Genomic DNA, 22,637 nt, shown 5'->3' with positions numbered 1-22,637 from the left:
TTAATATCGATAAAAAGTGTCAAGGACAAATTAACGCGAACAATGAAACAATCACATGCGAGCATTCCTAGCACAGATGACATGAATAGACACCAACCATTCCCTGTGATATGCTCTGTATCAATATCCGAAAAAAAATTGACAGAGTATCCCCGTCCCAATAGGTCAATTTATGTTTGCTTCCATGAACCTAGACTAATTTGATGTCTCGAAGGTAATGGTTTTTCGAAAAGTTTGAAACAACCCCTTTCCTTGAACAATTGCTAAACCTGCTGTTAGAGCGTAATAGAAACTGATGTCTTGAAAGAGAACATGCTGGTCAAAGCAACAGTTCCGTAGATGTGGAGCAGAGCGTTGGTAGTTTCTCGTCGTCTATCATTGCAGCGGGCACGACATCTATTCGCGTGCAATCAAAACTACAATGCTGCTATTGATGGTGATTGAAGGTTTATCTCATGAATATGATTACCATAAAAACCATAAATTACTCAACAAGATTTGAACATTTTTGTAGCGGTTATAAGTTATTTTTATTTATTTTTTATCTTAGATATTCACTAAATAATCGTGACCGAACTAATATCGAATGAGTAGGTTCCCAAAAATACTAATTTATAGAAGAGTAAGAGTCCATCCAGTTTTGTACATTTACTAAGATCTATTCAGAATTTTCTACATTGCAACATTGTTACATTGTTACATCAACATTGTTAGATGTTTTTTTTATTTTTAACTTTACGAATAAAATAATATACTTATATTAGCTGTCTTCGTAATACAGTGAATGTAATTGTTGGCAATCAGTGCGTCTTGAACTGTCCCACAGGTCAGACGTGTTTTCGGTTGCTTGTGGACTGGTCTTTGACTGCCTATAGCTTCAAAGTTTGTGTTTTGTCAGTGTGTCTTTCAAAGGCTACCTGACTTAACTGTTTTAACTTTTTTCGTATCACCTGAAATGGCAGGACGAAAAAAGAAACCACGCATCACTGCGGGAAGGAAAAGAGAGGCATCTCTTTCTGACACTTCGAGTGTCTGTAGTGACAATCCTTTTGATATTTTGCCTGAGCAAGAAGCTGGTGAAATGGAAGTTATTAGTAATCTATCTAAACATATAAAAATGCAGCTCTGTCTGTCTGTCTGATTCATATAGGCTCGGAAACTACCGAACCGATCGGCGTGAAATTTTGTATATAGGGATTTTAGGGGCCGGGAAAGGTGACTAAGATAGTTCGAGACCCCTCCCTCTTCTGCAAGGGAAGGGTCCCATACAAATGAAACACAAATTTCTGCACATCTCGAAAACTAACCAAGCAAATGGAACCAAATTTGGCATGTGGATGTTTTTAGGAGTAACAAATATGTACATGTTGTTTCGACACCCTTCCCTCTTCTGGAAGGGAGGGGTCCCATACAAATGAAACACAAATTTCTGCACATCTCGAAAACTAACCAAGCAAATGGAACCAAATTTGGCAAGTGGATGTTTTTAGGAGTAACAAATATGTCCATGTTGGTTCGACACCCTTCCCTTCTCTGGAAGGGAGGGGTTCCATACAAATGAAACACAAATTTCTGCACATCTCGAGAACTAACCAAGTAAATGAAACCAAATTTGGCATGTGGAAGTTTTTAAGAGTAGAAAATATGCCCATGTTGATTCGACACCCTTCCCTCTTCTGGAAGGGAGGGGTCCCATACAAATGAAACACAAACTTCTGCACATCTCGAGAACTAACCAAGTAAATAGAACCAAATTTGGTAGGTGGATGTTTTTAGGGGTAACAAATATATCCATAATGGTTTGACACCCCTCCCTCTTTTAAAATGGAGGGGTCCCATACAAATGAAACACGAATTTCGCACATCTCGAGAACCAATCAACCAAATTTGGTATGTGAATGTTTTTAGAGGTAACAAGTATGTCCATAGTGGTTCGACTCCCCTCCCTCTTCTGTGAAGGAGGGGTTCATACAAATGATACACAAATTTCTGCTTATCTCGAGAACTAACCAACTAAATGGAACCAAATTTGGCAAGTGATTGTTTTTAGGGGTAACAAATATAACGGTTTGACACGGTTTAGAATAAGGGAGGAGTCCCATACAATTGAAACACAAATTTCTGCACATCTCGAAAACCAACCAAGCAAATGGAACCAAATTTGGCAAGTGGATGTTTTAAGGAGTAACAAATATGTCTATGTTGGTTCGACACCCTTCCCTTCTCTGGAAGGGAGGGGTTCCATACAAATGAAACACAAAATTCTGCACATCTCGAGAACTAACCAAGTAAATGGAACCAAATTCGGCATGTGGAAGTTTTTAAGAGTAGCAAATATGCCCATGTTGATTCGACACCCTTCCCTCTTCTGGAAGGGAGGGGTCCCATACAAATGAAACACAAATTTCTGCACATCTCGAAAACTAACCAAGCAAATGGAACCAAATTTGGCATGTGGATGTTTTTAGGAGTAACAAATATGTACATGTTGTTTCGACACCCTTCCCTCTTCTGGAAGGGAGGGGTCCCATACAAATGAAACACAAATTTCTGCACATCTCTAGAACTAACCAAGCAAATGGAACCAAATTTGGCAAGTGGATGTTTTTAGGAGTAACAAATATGTCCATGTTGGTTCGACACCCTTCCCTTCTCTGGAAGGGAGGGGTTTCATACAAATGAAACACAAAATTCTGCACATCTCGAGAACTAACCAAGTAAATGGAACCAAATTTGGCATGTGGAAGTTTTTAATAGTAGCAAATATGCCCATGTTGATTCGACACCCTTCCCTCTTCTGGAAGGGAGGGGTCCCAAACAAATGAAACACGAATTTCGCACATCTCGAGAACCAATCAACCAAATTTGGTATGTGAATGTTTTTAAGGGTAACAAGTATGTCCATAGTGGTGCGATTCCCCTCCCTCTTCTGTGAAGGAGGGGTTCATAACAAATGAAACACAAATTTCTGCTTATCTCGAGAACTAACCAACTGAATGGAACCAAATTTGGCAAGTGATTGTTTTTAGGGGTAACAAATATAACGGTTTGACACGGTTTGGAATAAGGGAGGAGTCCCATACAAATTAAACTCAAATTACGCACAGCTCGAGAACCAATCAAGCAAATATAACCAAATTTGGCAGGTGAATGTTTTTAGGTGTAACAAACATGTCCATAATGTTTCGACACCCTTCCTTCTTCTGGCATGTCTCCAAATACCATTTCGAAATCCAAGATGGCGACTGCCCGTTTCTGAAAAATAGCGACAAATGACCAAATACCACCCAACATGGGTATTTCCGGAATTGCCATGATGCACTGAAGCCATTAACCTCAGACAACATTTCGAATTGTAAGATGGCGACTTCCGGTGTCTGGAAAACAGCCGCAAATGACCAAATACCACCTAATATGAATGTTTCTTCAACCAGATTGACGCTCAAAGGCCAAAAATTGTCTCCTAATGCCATTCTGAAATCCAAGATGGCGACTTTCGGTTTCTGAAAAACAGCGGCAAATGACCAAATGCCACTCAATTTGGGTATTTCCGGGATTGTTATGACGCACTGAAGCCACAAATCGACCTCAGACAATATTTTGAATTGTAAGATGGCGGCTTCCGACCAAATCCGATCCGAAAATGACCAAACTACCTAATATGAATGTTTCTTCAACCAGATTGACGCTCACAGGCCAAAAATTGTCTCTTAATGGCATTTTGAAATCCAAGATGGCGACTTCCGGTTTCCGGAAAACAGTGGCAAATGACCAAATACCACCTAATATGGGTATTTCCGGAATTGTTATGACGCACTGGAGCCACAAATCGACCTCAGACAACATTTTGAATTGTAAGATGGCGACTTCCGGTGTCTGGAAAACAGCCGAAAATGAACAAATACCACCCAATATGAGTGTGTCTTCAACCAGATTGACGCTCAGAGGCCAAAAATTGTCTTCTAATGCCATTTTGTAATCCAAGATGGCGACTTCCGGTTTCCGAAAAACAGCGGCAAATGACCAAATACCACCTAATATGGGTATTTCCGGGATTGTTATGATGCACTGAAGCCACAAATCGACCTCAGACAACATTTTGAATTGTATGATGGCGACTTCCGGTGTTTGGTAAACAACCGAAAATGACCAAATACAACCCAATATGAGTGTTTCTTTAACCAGATTGACGCTCAGAGGCTAGACATTGTTAACAAATGCCATTTTGAAATCCAAAATGGCGACTTCCGGTTACTGAAAAACAGCGGCAAATGACTAAATACCACCCAGTATGGGTATTTCCGTGATTTTCATGACGTACTGAAGCCACAAATCGACCTATCAACCTCAGACAACATTTTGAATTGTAAGATGGCGACTTCCGGTGTCTGGAAAACAGCCGAAAATGACCAAATACCGCTTAATATGAGTGTTTCTTGAACTCGAAGATGGTGACATCCAGTTTCTGGAAAAGAGCCGAAAATGACCAAATAACACCCAATATGGGTGTTTCTTAACCCAGATTGACGCTCAGGAGCCAGAAATTGTCTCTAAATACCATTTTTAAATCCAAGATGGCGACTTCCGGTTCCTGAAAAATCGAAATGATGTAGAGAAGCCAAGCATTGACCCTGGACACCATTTTGAATTAGAAGATGACCACTTTTTGTTTCTGAAAAACAACGAAAATAACTGAAATACACCTAATATATATCCGGAATAGAGGTCATGTACAAAAGCCAAAAGTCGAGGATGTTGCCAAAACCAATCATTTTTAAACGATATAATTCAATCGCAAAGAATCAATGAATTAGGAATGTTGAAAATTTTTAAATTAAACACAAAAATAGGCGGGACGAAGTTTGCCGGGCCAGCTAGTGAAACTATACAAAATGTAAAATATTTAAAAAAGGAAAAATTTCCACCTATTGTGGTAACTATTTCTTCTGAATTTAATATTTTCAAAAAGGAACTTTCAACGTTTGTTTCTGACGTTAAAGTTACGTATCAAATTGGTCGTAGAGACGAATGCCGCTTATGAGCCGACTCTATAAAGGGTCGTACTGAATAAGACTATTCAGTATTTAACTGAAAAGATGTATAAATTTATTACATATGATACGAAGAGGGCCAAGCCGTTCAAGGTCGTATTGAAAGGTCTCGCCAACGATCAAACCGTTGATGAGATCAAACTTACTTTAACATGCTTTATATAACGTGCGTGTAAAGTGGGAAGTTTATAGGAAGTTTGGCGGAGGTGAAAAGCATATCACCCAATGCCGTATTTGCCAACGTTATGGCCATGGTTCAAAGTTCTGTAACATGGACCAAAAATGCCTCATTTGTGGAGACTCTTCTCACAAAAAGGACACATGTCCTGTGAAGGAGAGTAAAAATTTTCGCTGTGCGAATTGTAACGGCAACCATATGTCAAATTTCTACCAATGCCCAGTCCGTTTAGCAATTTTTAAGGTAAGGCAAGGTAAACAAAATTCAATTTCCCAATCAAAACAAACTTCAAAACAAAATTCTCCAAGCGTACCAATAACGCCCACTTCTTCAACCCCTCTGCATACTCGTTTAACATATGCGCAGGTTACAGGTAGTTCGAACATTCTACCGCCAAATGTTGGTAGTTCGAAAATGACCGCTAATATGGGTAAGCAAAACACGCTAGAAAATAATTGTACACCTATTACCCCAGCTAATATTGCTACCGAAAATATTTTTTCTAATGTCAACTGCCTGGGGCCTATTACGGTAGGTAAACTTGCTTTTCTGCAACAAGCAATGTTCGATCTTATGAACGCCATGTTGCAGGCAAAATCAATGTTTGAAGCCATCCAAATAGGTACAAATTTTACAATTAAAATTGTTTCTAATTTGAAATTTAGCAATGATTTTAAATAAACCAATCAAAATTTTAAATTAGAATGCTCGCTCATCGAAGGCCGAATCAAACATCGTGCTCGCCGAATCAAACATCGTGCTCTTCCCCATCTAGAGACGAAAGTTATTGAAACTTTGGGAATTGAAGTTCAAACTGAACTTGGGATTTTATTTATTGCCGCAGCATATTTACCATTTCGATGCACACGGGAGCACAAAAATTATTTCAAAGTTGATTTACAAAAACTCACCAGAAATCGTTCGAAATTTTTTATAATCGGCGATTTTAACGCTAAACATCGTTCATGGAATAATTCTCAAAGTAATTCCAATGGCAAAATTTTATTCAATGATTGTTCTTCAGGATACTATTCTATTTTGTCTCCGAATAGTCCTACATGCTTTTCTTCTGTAAGAAACCCATCAACAATTGATTTGGTGCTAACAGATCAAAGTCATGTATGTAGTGAATTGATCACACATGCTGACTTTGATTCTGACCACCTTCCAATAACTTTTTCTTTATCACATGAATCAGTTTTTTAATTATAACAAGGCTAATTGGGAAAGATACAAAACTCATATTGAGAGAAATTTCAATAATGAGCTTGATTTGCAAAACGAAGTGAATATATCCGCTTTGGAAGCATTAAAATGTGCAATTGTTGATGCCAGGAATTATTCTGTTCTAAAGGCTCAAGTGAAATTTAATTCACCAATAATTGACGAAAATCTTCAACTTCTAATTCGTTTGAAAAATGTCCGCAGACGTCAATATCAACGTTCTCGTGACCCTGTTTTTAAAACTATTTATAAAGATTTACAGAAAGAGATTAAACATAGATTTACTCTTCTGAGAAATCAAAATTTTGAGACTAAAGTTGAAAAATTGAAACCATATTCAAAACCTTTTTGGAAGCTGTCGAAGTTTCAATTTTGAAACTCAAATTTGAATTTTGTGAGTCCTATTGAAAATGAAGTCACACGTCAATTTGATTCAATTTCTACCCAAAATTTTTTTCCTGCAGAAATACTTGAAACTAACTTGAATGAGATTAAATCGATTATTTAATATTTCAAAAATATGAAAGCACCTGGTGACGATGGAATCTTTAATATATTAATCTAACATCTCCCTGAGAGCACAATGGAATTTTTTGTGAAAATTTTCAATTGCTGCTTCAAAATTGCTTATTTTTCCAAATTATGGAAAAATGCAAAAATTACTCCAATTTTAAAACCGGATAAGAACCCAGCTGAAGTTTCAAGTTATCGACCAATCAGTTTGCTTTCTTCAATAAGTAAACTGTTTGAGAGAATTATTCTTAACAGAATGATGTCACACATTAACGAAAATTCAATTTTTGCAGATGAACAGTTTGGATTTCGCCATGGGCATTCCACTACTCATCAATTGCTCAGAGTTACTAATATGATACGAGCTAACAAATCTGAAGGTTATTCCACTGGAGCTGCTCTTTTAGACATAGAAAAAGCATTCGACAGTGTTTGGCATAAAGGTTTGATTGCGAAATTGCAAACTTTTAATTTTCCAATTTTCCTAATCAAAATTTTAAAAAATTATTTTCCTGATCGAACTCTGCAGGTTGTCTATCAGAATTCAAAATCTGATAGATTTCCTGTCAGAGCAGGTGTACCTCAAGGTTCAGTCTTGGATCCAGTCCTGTACAACATATTCACTTCAGATCTTCCTGATTTGTCTCCAGGATGCACAAAGTCATTGTTCTGCGATGACACAAGCATTTCCGTAAAAGGAAAAAGTCTTCGTGTCATACGCAGTCGATTGCAGAAAAGTTTAGATATTTTTTCTTCCTACTTGTAAAAGTGGAAAATCTCTCCCAATACTTCTAAAACTCAAATGATAATTTTTGCTCATAAGACTAGGGCTTCTTTCCTCAAGCCAAATAATAATCACGTTGTCAAGACGAATGGGGTTATTTTAAGTTGGTCTGACAAGGTTAAGTACTTGGGACTAATTTACGATAAAAAACTTATTTTCAAAGAGCACATTGAGAGTATACAAGCCTAATGCATCAAATATACGAGATGTTTATATCCTCTCATTAACAGGAATTCTAAACTTTGTTTAAAGAACAAACTTTTGATTTACAAACAAATTTCTAGACCAGCAATGCTTTATGCTATACCGATCTGGTCAAGTTGCTGTTCAACAAGGAAGAAAACACTCCAAAGGATTCAGAATAAAATTCTGAAAATGATTTTGTAGCGTCCTCCTTGGTTTGGTACACTCGAATTACACAGACTTACTGGTGTTGAACCATTAGAAGCTATGTCAAATAAAATTATTAACAATTTTCGACAAAAATCGTTGCAATCCTCAATTGCTACGATAAGCTCTATTTATAGCCAATAAGTTAGCAATTAAGTTAGTTGTAAGTTTACTTCCCCTTTTCTGACAAGTAGGTTTAAATCCCTACGAATGATAAGTCCTAATTGCGAAAGCAAACATATCCTAACAATTAAAATTACAAATTTCTAACAGTTTTGAGAAGTCACCATTTGTGATTGGACACACATACTCATTATTTACTAATATTTATCATAAATACTTAAGCTACTAACAAATCCCCCCCTAAAAAAAAATAAAAAAAAAAATAAAAAAAAAAAAATAAAAAAAAAAAATAAAAAAAAAATAATTGATGGCAAATGTAACAAACTTGTGAAGCAAAAAAAAAAATCTTTTTAAACTTTAACTTTCGTTGTAATTGTTAAATATTGTTTACATAAAAAAAACACTACAGGCACAACATCACCAAGTGTAAATGAAGTTCTTTCGAGTGTAATTAAATATATTTCTTAAAACCATTCCGTCCCGAACGCTCGACGAAAACGGACGCACTATATGGTCGCTACTGTGTGGAGAAGAAAAGAAGCATTGCTTACTCGGTCGTGTTTCAAAGAGTGCGAAGTGCGGTGTAAAGACAAACTGATAATCCGAAGGTCATCCTGCTATTGTGCTATAGCTGTGTCGCTGCGAAGCTGCCCATTCCAGCACCGAAAGGCTCGGTGATTGTGCTATTGAAGACAAAAAAAAGAGGTACGTGATTCTTTGCCACTGTACTGTTGCGCTAGTTTGAGCGCAATGGATGTGGATCCCTTAGCCCCCGATCCCCCGTCTCCAAACCCACCCGACCCTGTCCCTCCTGTTCACCCCCCCTCTGTCCCTGCTTTAGTCAATCCTCGTCCCAGGCTCTATCCAGACGGATCAACAGGTCCACTGGTTCTCTACATGAGGCCCAAACCAGGAGGAAAATCACTGAACACGTTACAAATCGCGAAAGATCTGACGTCACGATACAAGGCCGTGACCGAAATCGCAAAAGTCAGACCAAACAAGCTCCGTGTCGTGGTCAATGATCTGGATCAGGCCAACGATATAGCTCGCTCTGAGCTCTTTACACGCGAGTATCGCGTGTATGTACCTGCACGAGACGTGGAGATCGACGGTGTAATAACCGATTCGAGTCTGACTGTTGAGTGTATTCTGGGAAGCGGCGTCGGCTGCTTCAAAAAATCCACTACCGAGGCGAAAGTATTGGATGTTAAGCAATTACGGTCCATGTCGCTCGTCTCCGGTAACACTCCGTCAGACTCGTTTCGCGTTACGTTTGCCGGATCTGCACTCCCTAGCCACGTTTCTATCAACCAGGTTCGTCTGCCTGTGCGTTTGTATGTGCCCCGTGTTATGAATTGCACCAATTGCAAGCCTAAGGACCTAAGGTTTCTCAAGATGGAATGAATAATACGAACAAATCTAAAAGTGCTGCGGAAAAGCCGAAGCAAACTCCTCCTGGGCTTGCAAATTTAAAGTCCCAGAAGGAGTTCCCAGCACTTCCTGGAACATTCAAAACCCCAGTTGTTCCTTTTGCACACCAAGATAATCGAATAAACTCTGGATTGGTGAATTTTTCTAACATCGTGGACTGGATTTTTGAAAACTTCAATATACCTGATCCAATTAAAAATTTCCTCACAGTACTTCTCCCAACAGTTAGATCATTTTTGAAGCAGTTGACTGCCCAATGGCCCCTCCTTGCAGCGATTGTATCCTTCGATGCCTAATTCATCTGCGTATATGAAGGATCCTATCTCTGTCTTACAGTGGAATTGTAGAAGTATTTTACCAAAAATTGATTCACTTAAAGTTTTGATAAATAAAAACAAATGCGATGCATTTTCCCTTTGTGAAACTTGGCTTACTTCAAATATTGATCTTAACTTCCATGATTTTAATATTATTCGCCTTGATCGAGACACCCCATATGGAGGAGTACTTCTAGGGATTAAAAAGTGCTATTCTTTCCATCGTATTAACCTCCCCTCGATTCCAGGCATCGAATTTGTCGCATGTCAAATGACAATACAAGGTGAAGAGCTTTGTGTTGCCTCAATATATATTCCTCCCAGAGCACAGGTTGGGCAACGGCTGCTCTTTGATTTAATAGAACTTCTTCCCTCGCCACGTTTGATTTTGGGAGACTTCAACTCTCATGGTGTGGCTTGGGGTTCCCCTCACAATGATAACCGCTCCTCTTTGATCTATAACCTTTGCGATGACTTCGACATGACTATTTTGAACAACGGTGAAATGACACGTATCCCGAAACCTCCAGCGCGCCCAAGCGCTTTGGATCTATCCTTATGTTCGACGTCGCTACGGTCGGATTGCACATGGAAGGTAATCCTCGATCCTCACGGTAGCGACCATTTGCCTATTCTTATTTCAATTACTAACGGTTCAACTCGCATGCGACCAATTGATATTCCGTATGACCTCACACGGAATGTCGATTGGAAGTTATACGAGGAAATGATTTCAAAAACGGTCGATTCGATTCAACATCATCCACCGCTTGAAGAATACAACCTCCTCGCGGGCTTGATTCTCGACGCCGCGTTGCAAGCCCAAACGAAGAAATACCCTGGCGTAACGATCAAAGAACCGCCTCCCACTCCGTGGTGGGCCAAAGAGTGCTCCGATGCCTACACGCAAAGATCCGACGCGTATCTGACCTTCCGGGATACAGACGATGCCGACGACTTTAAACGTTATTCGGAGCTTGATACCAAGTTTAAAAGCTTGACTAAGGCAAAGACGCGGATATTGGCGTCGGTTCGTAAACGAGACGTCGAGGGAGACATCAATGAGCACTCTTTGGAACACAGCCCGAAAAATGTGGAATCGCGTAACGGTCAACGAAAGCGAGGAGTCTTCAAGTAGGTGGATATTTGATTTTGCCAGAAAAGTATGTCCAGACTCTGTTCCTGCGCAAAACCTTGTTCGCGATACGTCTCCGGGCCACGACGCGATAGAATCACCTTTTATGATGGCAGAATTTTCAGTTGCCCTCCTGTCCTGTAACAATAACGCGCCTGGGTTAGATAGAATCAAATTCAACTTGTTGAAGAATCTACCCGGCAATGCCAAGAGGCGCTTGTTGAACTTGTTCAATAAGTTCCTGGAGCAAAACATTATACCGCAGGATTTGAGGCAAGTGAAGGTGATCGCCATCCAAAAACCAGGGAAACCAGCTTCTGATCACAACTCTTATAGGCCGATTGCAATGCTATCCTGTATCCGGAAATTGATGGGAAAAACGATACTCCGTCGCTTAGACCACTGGGTCGAATCAAATAGTCTGCTATCAGATACTCAGTTTGGCTTCCACCGTGCCAAAGGGACGAATGATTGTCTTGCGTTGCTTTCAACAGATATTCAGCTGGCGTATGCTCGCAAAGAACAAATGGCGTCTGCGTTCTTGGACATTAAGGGGGCTTTTGATTCCGTTTCTATTGACATTCTTTCGGGTAAACTTCACCGACAAGGATTTTCTCCAATTTTAAACAATTTTTTGCACAATTTGTTGTCCGAAAAGCACATGCATTTTACGCATGGTGATTTGGCAACTTTTCCCAGGGCCTTCCCAGGGCTCATGTTTAAGCCCCCTTCTTTACAATTTTTATGTAAATGACATCGACGAATGTCTGGCAAATTCATGCACGATAAGACAACTTGCCGACGACAGCGTGGTCACTGTTACAGGAGCCAAAACTGCCGATTTGCAAGGACCATTGCAAGATACCTTGGACAATTTGTCTGCTTGGGCTCTACAGCTAGGTATCGAATTCTCTCCGGAGAAGACTGAGATAGTAGTTTTTTCTAGGAAGCATGAACCTGCTCAGCTCCAAGCACAATTAATGGGTAAAACGATCTCTCAGGTTTTGGTGCATAAGTATCTTGGTGTCTGGTTCGACTCTAAGGGCACCTGGGGTTGCCATGTTAGGTATCTGATGAAGAAAAGTCAGCAAAGAGTAAATTTTCTTCGTACAATAATCGGATCATGGTGGGGAGCCCACCCAGGAGACCTTATAAGGCTTTACCAAACAACGATATTGTCTGTAATTGAGTACGAGTGTTTCTGTTTCCGCTCCGCAGCAAACACACATTTGATCAAACTGGAGCGAATACAATATCGTTGTTTGCGTATCGCCTTAGGTTGCATGCAATCGACCCATACGATGAGTTTGGAGCTCTTAGCCGGAGTTCTACCGTTGAAAACCCGCTTCTGGAGCCTGTCTTCTCGTATTCTTATCAAATGTGAGGTCTTGAACCGTCCTGTGATTGAAAATTTTGAAAGGTTTATCGAACTCAATTCTCAAACCCGTTTTATGACATTGTATTTCAATCACATGTCCCAAAATATTAACCCTTCCTTGAATATTCCAAATCGTGTCAACTTATCAAATACTTCTGATTCTACTGTGTTTTTCGATACATCCATGATAGAAGAAACTCGTGGAATCCCGGATCATTTACGCGTGCAGCAGATCCCCAAATTTTTTTCCAATAAATATCGAAACATCAACTGCAACAATATGTTCTACACTGACGGATCACTTCTCGATGGGTCCACTGGCTTCGGTGTCTTCAATAACAATTTAACCGTCTCCCATAAGCTCGATAATCCTGCTTTTGTTTACGTCGCAGAATTAGCTGCTATTCAGTACACCCTAGGAATTATCGAAAAAATGCCCACGGACCATTATTTCATCTTTACGGACAGTCTCAGTTCTATTGAGGCTTTTCGATCGATGAAAGATGTTAAGCACTCTCCGTATTTCCTGGGGAAAATACGGGAACATTTGAGTGCTTTATCCGAAAAATCGTTTCAGATTACCTTAGCGTGGGTCCCTTCTCACTGCTCGATACCGGGCAATGAGAAAGCGGACTCTTTGGCTAAGGTGGGCGCATCAAACGGTGAAATTTATGAAAGACCAATTGCTTTTAATGAATTTTTCGCATTTGTACGTCAGAATACGATCATCAGTTGGCAAAATTCTTGGACCAGAGGGGAACTGGGAAGGTGGTTACATTCCATTATACCCAAGGTATCGACGAATCCGTGGTTCAAGGGGTTGGATGTAGGTCGAGATTTCATTTGCGTGATGTCTCGGCTTATGTCCAATCACTATAGATTTGATGCGCATCTCCGTCGTATTGGGCTCGGGGAAAGTGGTATCTGTGCCTGTGGTGAAGGTTATCACGACATAGAGCACGTTGTTTGGTCATGCCCTGTACACCGTAACGCCAGGTCTAAATTAATAACTTCCCTCCGGGCCGAGGGTAGAGAACCAGCTGTCCCTGTTCGTGACGTCTTGGCGAGTCGCGACCTACCCTACATGTCCCTTATATACATTTTCCTGAAATCCATCCATGCCCAAGTCTATTCCCATTCCTTTCCACCCACATTCAACAAAACGGCAAGAACACGTCGTAGACCTCGATTTTGGAACCAGCAATTGAACCCCACACGAACTCGCCAGGAAAACCCGAGGCCTTTCTTTATATCTTGGCTCAGCGGCACACACCATATGGCAACTTGAACACCAGCGAACAACAACAACGAACCAAAACCAGCAACTAGACCCCGCACAATACCCTCAGAACCCGAGGATTACAAGCCCCTGTCCCAGCTCATGACATCGTGGCTTAGCAGAACAAATCCATTCATTCGATGATCATCAGACGACCATTCAACTTCAAAACACTGATTGAATAATACATGCTAGTTTTAAGATAGACTTAATTTCAGCTCGTAGTCGGCAGCGAGGATAAACAATTTGCTTATAGATTTTAAGTCATCCGATATAATTGGCGCCGTTAAACATTGAATTGTATTTGTGCCGTGTCAAATAAATGATTTGTGAAAAAAAAAATATTTCTGAAAAAATGAAGGGAGGGTGAGAATTAACCCTCTAGTGTCCAGTGCCGCCTCTAGACGGTCTTCAGTTGAACCTCTAAAAAGCTTCAATAAGAACATAAAAATGTTTATGAAGCTTCATAGTGATTTTTTCGAAGTTCGTCCAAAAATTAATTTGGGCACTAGAGGGTTAAAATACGTAAATCCCTGAACAAACAAATTAATTGTGTCTGTAATTACAGTATTTAGTCATACGTCACCATTTCATACAACCGTAGGGCTGTATTTTTTATACTGAGAGGCCTCGTGAATTGTTGAATTTTCATCACCGCTCTTAGCTTTATCGGTTAATCAACATTTTTCATATTTTGGCGTAATGTTCTGTCATGCAAATATTTATTTCAATTTCTTGAAAAATCTCACATGATTTTTGGAAAAAACTGTTTCCTTTTGAACGATTTATGCAAGACACAGGTGCAGAGAAACGGCGGACAATCAGAAAAAGCCTGTTCACTTTTTTCGAGTTTTTAAGTCACTTTTCAAGCTTTGAAGTCACTTTTTAGTCACTTTTTTCGAAATTTTGGTCACTAAAGTCACTTTTTCTGGCCTGTTTGACCACTTTCAGTCCTGCTGGTGTAGCAGCACTTTCTCTAGTAAAAAGCTGCCTTAGTGCAGTAGCGGGCAGCATCAGTAGTAAGTACATTTATATTAGCCAGCATTTTCTATAATGAAAAGTTACCGTATTTTGACAACACACACACAAACGTTCTGGGATCCCGGACGAACACATATGATTCGCATAGATTCTCTAGGATTCCTCACATTGGATTTGTGAGCGTCCTTGAAAAGGATTCCTGAAAAAAGAATCCTCACGAATGCCCTGTATATAGGTCTAGGATTCTTGAATAAGAATCCTGAGTGGGAATCCTCCGGATCGTGTTTGCGATTCCTTTCACGATTCCGTAACCGAGTTAAAGGTATCCTGGGGATCAACATCCGATATGAAACTGAAAAACGATTGTTGACAATCAAACAAACAAATTTTTGAAGATTTAATATTTTCTAGTTTTCCGCAAGAATATAAAGCATTTATTTACTTTTTATTTAAGTATTATTTACTTATTATTATAATCTGCATGCACACTTGTAACTTGTTTGCGTTGTATAGTGTTTGTTCCATTCATGTTCAGTGTTGCATGTGCAAACTGAAATTCGGTAGCACTTAAACACCTCTTTTGCACTAAATTTTAAGCATATTCAATACAAGTAATGTAATAAACAACCTTATGTAGTTCTACGTCAACCTTATGTTCGTGGCTTTGCATTCAACCCTTGTGATTTTTTTTATGACTTACATAAATTACATAAATTGCCTACTTTACTAGAAACTCAAGATTTCTCCAATCTTCATACACTGTACTGGTAATGCTGTACACTTCTCAAACAAATTCGTGCATTAAATAAAAAATAAATTGTTTTCGTCTGCTTTGTACTCAATTTGAGTATTGCACATACTCAAATAATGTGACTGGTATCTTCAGAGAACTGAACTAATCAATCAATAGAAAACATATACTCTTTTAATCACAGTTCTTCAGTGGCAGAGTTATCTATCAAAATAGGTTAAACCATAGCTCTACCAAGTTTCACGCTCCGGTTTTGACCCTCCGTTGCAAGAACTCAATCAGCTCCCTAACCGTATCCGATTCCTTAGACAAAGGAAATTAGCACTCACCGATTTTTACTGAGGAATTGGGTCTTGTATAAATTATTCCGCGGGATTTCCTGTTGTGAATAACCCGACGCCAAATAGAAAGATGGTGTTTCCTGCTGGGCAATCTACAATCAGTTTTATCTCCCTATGGCGATGACTGATGTCTCTCGGATTGGGTAATTGGGTTCCTTCCTCCGGTTCGAAGGACCAGTTGTCCGATAGCTCTTAAGGGTTCGAAGTTGGTTGGTTGGACATCAACCAACGGAGATATAAACCACTTCCAGCCAAACGTATTATTCAGCACTCGCGGGGATGTGATTGCACATTGGAAATGAATGAACTTTCTTCTAATTTGAACCAACACCGAGCTTATACTTTTATTTATTAACTACATTTCTTAACTTTAATGGACATATCGAGGATAGCTTAACCGAAGTATTAGCAAAATGAGACCGAAAATCATCTGCACTAAGCGCTTTTATAGAAACGAACCCAAATTCACCGCGATTCATATCGTAGTACCAGAATCTCTACCAGGAGATGCAGTGACTTCTGTCACTCGAGTTGTTGTCATGTTGACACTGAGCTACTAACATTGCTGGTAATTGTTCGGCCGGTGTCGACCCACATCTAGACCTAGCCATTACCATCCTAAGAGGCCATTCTATGGATTCGTGTTGGCATCAGCGCATAGTCTGTCAAAGCAGGCTCGTTTGCTTGCTTTCATTGCGCTCTTGAGCGTAGGTTTCGCAGACGCGAATGCGGTACGACGCTCCTCGCTTTGCGTGTCGGTTCGCGCCCGTTGCAATTGCACGAAGGCACACTACGATGCAATGTTGCTGATTATCACATTAAAGCTTCATTCACTCTATATTCTGTTCGCAGCAGCCTCATAAGCACCGTAAGGGAGAAGTTCTCTCGTGTGCTATGAGTGAGGGCTAGAATGTTTTTATTTTCCGTTCCCACTCCCTGCAAATGCTCCCTATAAAGCGATAAACTCGATTGCGATGCGCTTGTGGCTGGCTGGAACAAAGCAGTGTAAATGAAAGGCCATGTTGAAATTTCGTTCGTAACAGAATGACCATTTTGTTTCGAAATAAAGTGATCTACGTACATTGATCGATGTTATACCATCACGTGTGACATATAATAGTTAGCAGATGCAATGTAGTGCAATATATCACATGTGATTTATAACATTTTACATATGATTTAACACCATGTAACAAGTAATATGTGAAATAACATGATCGAAAACGTGAGATGTGCGAGGGCATGCGCAAAATTCTACGAACGTCCTTGATAAGTTTTAGCGTATGTTCGTTTATTTCGAAAATCTTGAATTTATTTCTGAAAGTCCCATGCATTTTAAATTCGTTCACTACCATCACAGAACATATATGCAACTACGAACAAAACTTTGCAGCAAATCGATGCCCAAGCTTTCGCATCCATTTTTTGCTGTTCCATCCTACATTGATTTTACAGTGCATCGTTCGAACAGTTCGCTCCAACAGTTTGAACATACACCAAAAAACTATTTGTTTTTGCTTTAATGACCAGGCAAAAAGGTGATCTTGAATAGTTGAATCTATCAAAATCAAGTTAAGATAGGATCGCATTCAAGAGATCTTTAAAGTGGAAATTCAGTAATAATTCACAATTAACGTCAATAAAACAAATTAAACTAAAAATCTTCCAACCATTCAAACATTGTCTGACAAATTTCCTTGGATCGTACACCTCACGACTGTTAAAACTATTTTAGCCTGTTAGTTGATTTACTTAAATATTTTCCTTTATCATGAAAAGGCACCCTCGCTATACCAGTACCGGGGAGAACAAAGGATTCTCTCGATGAAAAAGCGGCGAGAGCTCATACAGTCCTTTTGTTGAATGAATGGAATATAAGCGTAATGAAATTTCGAGTCTAAAATGCGTTCTCTCCACCGCACAGTGGGGCAAATTGGTCCGTTGGCGCGACAAAACCTCATAACTCCCTAACAGTTGTTTCCACAGGGTCCATATCTTCGGCAATGGTGTTCACCATAAAAACATCTTTTTGAAAAATGTATTCAGGCAGCTTGAGTTTTTTTTCTACAGATGGCGCTGACATCTATCTTTTGAATAAATGGTGCTAGCCATTTTGTTTCTTCGGGAAAGTTGTTTATATCATCAATTGACATAAAGTTGTCGAACATATTACAACTGTAGGACTGACCGTTAACGAGATAAAATTATTTTCATTATTCATAAACCCAAAATTTCAGTAATGAATTATAACTGGGACTTAAGTACATATGTTTCAATTTCAGATATATTCGAACTTTCGAATCATCATGAAATGAATTATTGAAGGTTTGTAGTTGCCTTTGTATAGTTTTTTGTCAACCTATGATGTGTCAACATATTTGAGAAAGAATATAAAATATAGTTTTAATGTTAATGTTTGTGATAATAAGTTTCAAATAGGAACATTGTTCAATTAAAGATTAGTTGGTCATGTTCCCTTTCTAAGAGCTCCTCTTGTTTAATTTTATACCATTTAACATGAATACTAAACGCTTACTTTTGTTTAAAACACTGTTCACCCAATAACAAACTGTTTCCTAATACTAATAATTATTTCCGAGGGGTCTTAATACTACGTCAGTTTCGAAAGACCCCGAACACAATGATGGTCGTGTTGCATACACCGGCATTCAGCAAAGCCTATTGTAGGAAAAACATCGATACGGACACTGCTGATTGACGATTTTTTACATGAATTGACATGAAAACAACCGTTGCGAAAACTCGAATTACTCGGTAAGTCGCAACTAGTAGCAGCTGATTTTTGGTTTAGTACTTGCCAATACCTTGTATTTTAGTACAATAATAGTGTCATAGCAGAACAACGTAGAACTTTATGTTTTTCATATTACCGAGTATGAGGAAAAATTACAAAAAAAAACTTGTTTTACACACTATGCCTCCTACGACCCTTTTTTCAACAAAACTGTCTTAATATCACATTACCTATCCTCACTTTTACAATATTATAGCACATTTTCTAAATTATTTTTCAAAGTGAATTATCATGATTTCCAGTCGATAACATGTCTACTGCAAGTAGAAAATAAAATGAGGCATGAAAACTGAATTTCATTTTTTTTTAGTTTTGTCGCGACTTTCCTGGGTTCTGCCCCACAGTGCACCGCTAGGTGTCGATACTTAAAATAAAAAGATTTTGTCTCGTTTTTGGTTCTTCAGTTGAACAGATGTGTTACCATCCACATATAAACGAACGATCTTTTAGGCCTCTGCTAGGCTGAACGCCAACGCGAGCGATCGGGCGAGATTTTTGCCGTAGGTTAATGAACAGCTCTACATACGGCTGTTTATTTACCTACGGCAAGAATCTCGCCCGATCGCTCGCGTTGGTATTCAGCATGGCAGAGGCCTTAGAGTCTAAATCAATCAAGCAACGGTATTTGCTTCCATTGATTTCTTTAACTTCTTCTACCGCATCCAACAATTTTCGCTTCAGGTTTCCTCTTCCACTCGGCGGGCTCATTGCTACGGCCAGTTGCATTCACTACGAATTTCTAACTAAGCTTCAACATGAATGCTCGTCGATTCCACTCCTTGCAGACGATGGCTTCGCTTCGGGAAGAGTGAAAGACAACGAGCAAAACAGAATAGCAGAGAACACGAACACTCTGCTTATAAACAGCATGCGGTGATTCAAAACGAAGGCATTGTCCGCTTCGTTTAAGAACAGATACAAAGAGAGATTTTTCCGAACTAGCTTGGCCAAAATAAGTGCTAATGAGTGGTATGAGGCGAATATCAGCAACACTGCTGCGATGATCTGCTATCGCATCAGTCCATTAATATACCGGCCGCCTTCCGTTTCTAGGTTGCCCACCCGCACGCCCGCACGCCCGTGGTAGTATAGCAATTAGTTGATCAGTTGGGATTCCCCACCTTCGTGTTCTCTTCCAATTCCTCCCCAAATAAATCAGCATCAAAGCGCGATGTCTTCCAGCCGCGGATGATTGGAGTGTTGGCTCTACCTGCCGCTAGCCGTCTCGCGTTGTCTACATTATAGCGCATCGACTTGTGGTCGCTATTAGTGTGACCGTCGTCTACCCTCCAGTTCGTGATCAGTCCCGGACTGCAGATTATAAAATCAATAGTCGACTCCCCACCGTTCCTGCTGTGGGTACACTTATCACCGATGTTAGTGAGATCCAAGTTGAGCTTCGCCAAAGCTTCCAACAAGATCCAGCCCCTCGGATTCGTACAGCGACTTCCCCACTCGACAGCCCAAGCGCTAGTCACCTGCGATAACCGACTGCGTTCGGCCAACGCTGCGAATCAACTGCAGTAGGGTTCTCCGTCCACTTTGGCAACTACGTACCCCTCGTTCGAGGTAGGCACAATTTCCTGCATCGGGAACCTACCTGTCGTCCATATGTCCAACTTACCAGATTTGTCCGATACCCGGTTACCGTTTCCGGGTGGGATGCGGTACGGGTGCGATACGATGGCAATGTCAGACTGCGACTCGTATACTGCTTGGTAGCCAGATGATAGAGCCAGGAGGTTGCGCAGAGCATAAAAGCATAAATTTTGTGGAAAACCGTGCCTATTACGGTTGTCATCTCACCGTGAAGTGACTTCCGTAATAAGCCCCATTTTCCCGTTTCTCTCTGCTCCTATAATGATTTTCTGCTTCTTTTTCTTCTATGATGTGAACAACTGGGCAATCAAAACAAAACTGATGACTTGTACGATGCGTCTGCTGCTTTTATAGCGTCGCGCTGGGGGCAGGGTTTGGTATGGTCCTCGATGATTGGCTGTTCTTTGTTAACTTCTGAAAACGGCTAACTTGTTGTTGCTATTTTCGGCGTGAGACGAAACATCGTCAAAATGATGGGAGGGGGGTAATATGATGAAAATTTGCGTAATCTTAATGCATGTCACCTAATACCCATTTCTTTTTTTCAGACGAAGGTGACAACGGTTTGTCTCTTGACGATATGTTGCGGTCCACCAACGACAATAAGCTTTCTTTCGACGATTTCGACGACGAACAGGAGGACTCGGATGATGAAGCAATGCCAGGTTTAACCGAAAACAAGGAAGATAAGGAAGAGCTAGAGAAAGAAAAATAAAATCTGCCAGTAGTCTGAGTTACCCGAAATATGCGAATAAAAAAGTGAATAGGTAAAAAGGAATATCATAACAACATCGGTAAACCATTCATTCAAGTGCATTTTTAACACGATTTTTAGCGGATGAATGTTTAATGCAGTGTAAACTATATAAATTCTCGATGATTCAAGCAGTTTGATTGTTTCACAGCGTATATTTGTCATAACTTTTTCCCTTTTCGGTAAAAAACAAAATTGTTAAAATATGCTTTGCAGCAATTTTATTTTATTGCCTTTGAGGAAGTGGATCAAATAAACAACATCATGCTGTGCAGATCATAGCATAGCATAAAGTCCTGAGCGACGAAATAATTGTTTTATTTAAAAAAAGAATCTGATCTAGAGGTCTTCGACTTCAATATGACTCATTAGTATTCAATGAAAAGTGTTGTAGTTTGACTGGATGGACCGTTGCTATTTAGTTTTCAACGCATTGATGTGAGCTAACTAATATTACAGAATTACTGTTGATTTACATTGTTTTGTATTGTTTTGACAGTAAAGGGCGGATCAACATTGTTTTCAAAATAAAGGCGCATTTAAAGGGGCGCAACTGAAGAAAAATAAAAACAAGGCGGAAGACAGATGAGCGTATCTCGTTGTCAGAATGCTTTAAGGCGGAATAGAGGTGGGCGAATCTCGTTGTCAGAATGCTTTATAAGGCTCATTTGAAAAGGGTTAGAAGAAAAGTGCAGATTTTAGCCATATATGCACGAATTTAATGTAGTATTGTTAAGAAACTATAAGACAGGTTTATTTTACGTCGATTTTTGGTATTGATGTTAATGTTAGTTACTTTCTTTGCAATTACGATTTGAAAATGTACTTGCAAATTTTCAAACTGGTATTCCCCAACGTTTATCTTTTGCCAGTTGCGTCCTTATCGCAAATCACTCCGGGATAGTTAACGTTCTAAATTAAAAAAAAATCATATTTCTAAGATATGATGTTTGATTATCATTATACGGATAAAAAAATGAAATTAAAATTAACTGAAGTTTACTGCGTTACTGTTCCAGTTCGGAAAAAGCAACTATTTGAAGTACAAAAATGAAATTTTATCTTCCAAAGATTTGTTGCTTATTTATCGATATATAAGTTTAGAAATCAAAATCGTACATAACTTGTATAATCAAAAACCATTGCTGAATCGGTAAGGATTGTACTTAATGAGGTATGGTAACTGTTCGTGATAATATCTTTTATCAGTTATTACTGTACAAAATTGAATGAGTAAAACTATTGAGCTATATTCAGTATCCCCGAATAGGAATGTGAGCACTATTTGTCCACCACACCTTCAACGGTTACTATTTGTGGGTCAGTTTCAAGTCGCACTTGCCTTGATGATTTTTACGTTAATAAAACACTTTCCGATATGGTCTCTGGAACCACTTTAAGACAACGAAGGATAAATATGTTTTGTAGCCGCTTCGCACTTACACGAAACCCCGTAAAGAACTGTCATTGAATGTGTACAAACAAAAGCAAAAAATATTCGCCTTCGTTTTCTGTTCACAAACGGAGTCACGAATGTTTCAAATGGAATTCCTTTTGATGCATAGGACAGAAAGTTTGTTGACAATGTTA

At 39.4% G+C, this 22,637-nt stretch overlaps 1 protein-coding gene across 2 annotated transcripts in view; it reads left to right on the top strand.

Annotated features, from left to right (window-relative positions):
* The window catches only part of LOC129721477 (uncharacterized protein CG16817), a 144,642-nt gene extending 123,283 nt beyond the window's left edge, over positions 1-21,359 (top strand). The window contains exons 4-5 of one of the 2 annotated variants that reach the window (XR_008727396.1): positions 20,842-21,060; positions 21,129-21,359. Coding sequence is in view for 1 of the 2 variants with exons in the window: in XM_055674075.1 (XP_055530050.1) it covers positions 20,842-21,008 (167 nt within the window). In the remaining variant the exon portion in view is untranslated. Of the gene's footprint in view, positions 1-20,841 lie in introns of both variants that reach the window. The other variant, XM_055674075.1, reaches the window with a different exon arrangement.
* Positions 21,360-22,637: the final 1,278 nt, after the last annotated feature.

Source organism: Wyeomyia smithii, chromosome 2 (assembly GCF_029784165.1).
Source record: "Wyeomyia smithii strain HCP4-BCI-WySm-NY-G18 chromosome 2, ASM2978416v1, whole genome shotgun sequence".
Taxonomy (NCBI): domain Eukaryota; kingdom Metazoa; phylum Arthropoda; class Insecta; order Diptera; family Culicidae; genus Wyeomyia; species Wyeomyia smithii.
This window is presented reverse-complemented; position numbering and strand designations above follow the sequence as displayed.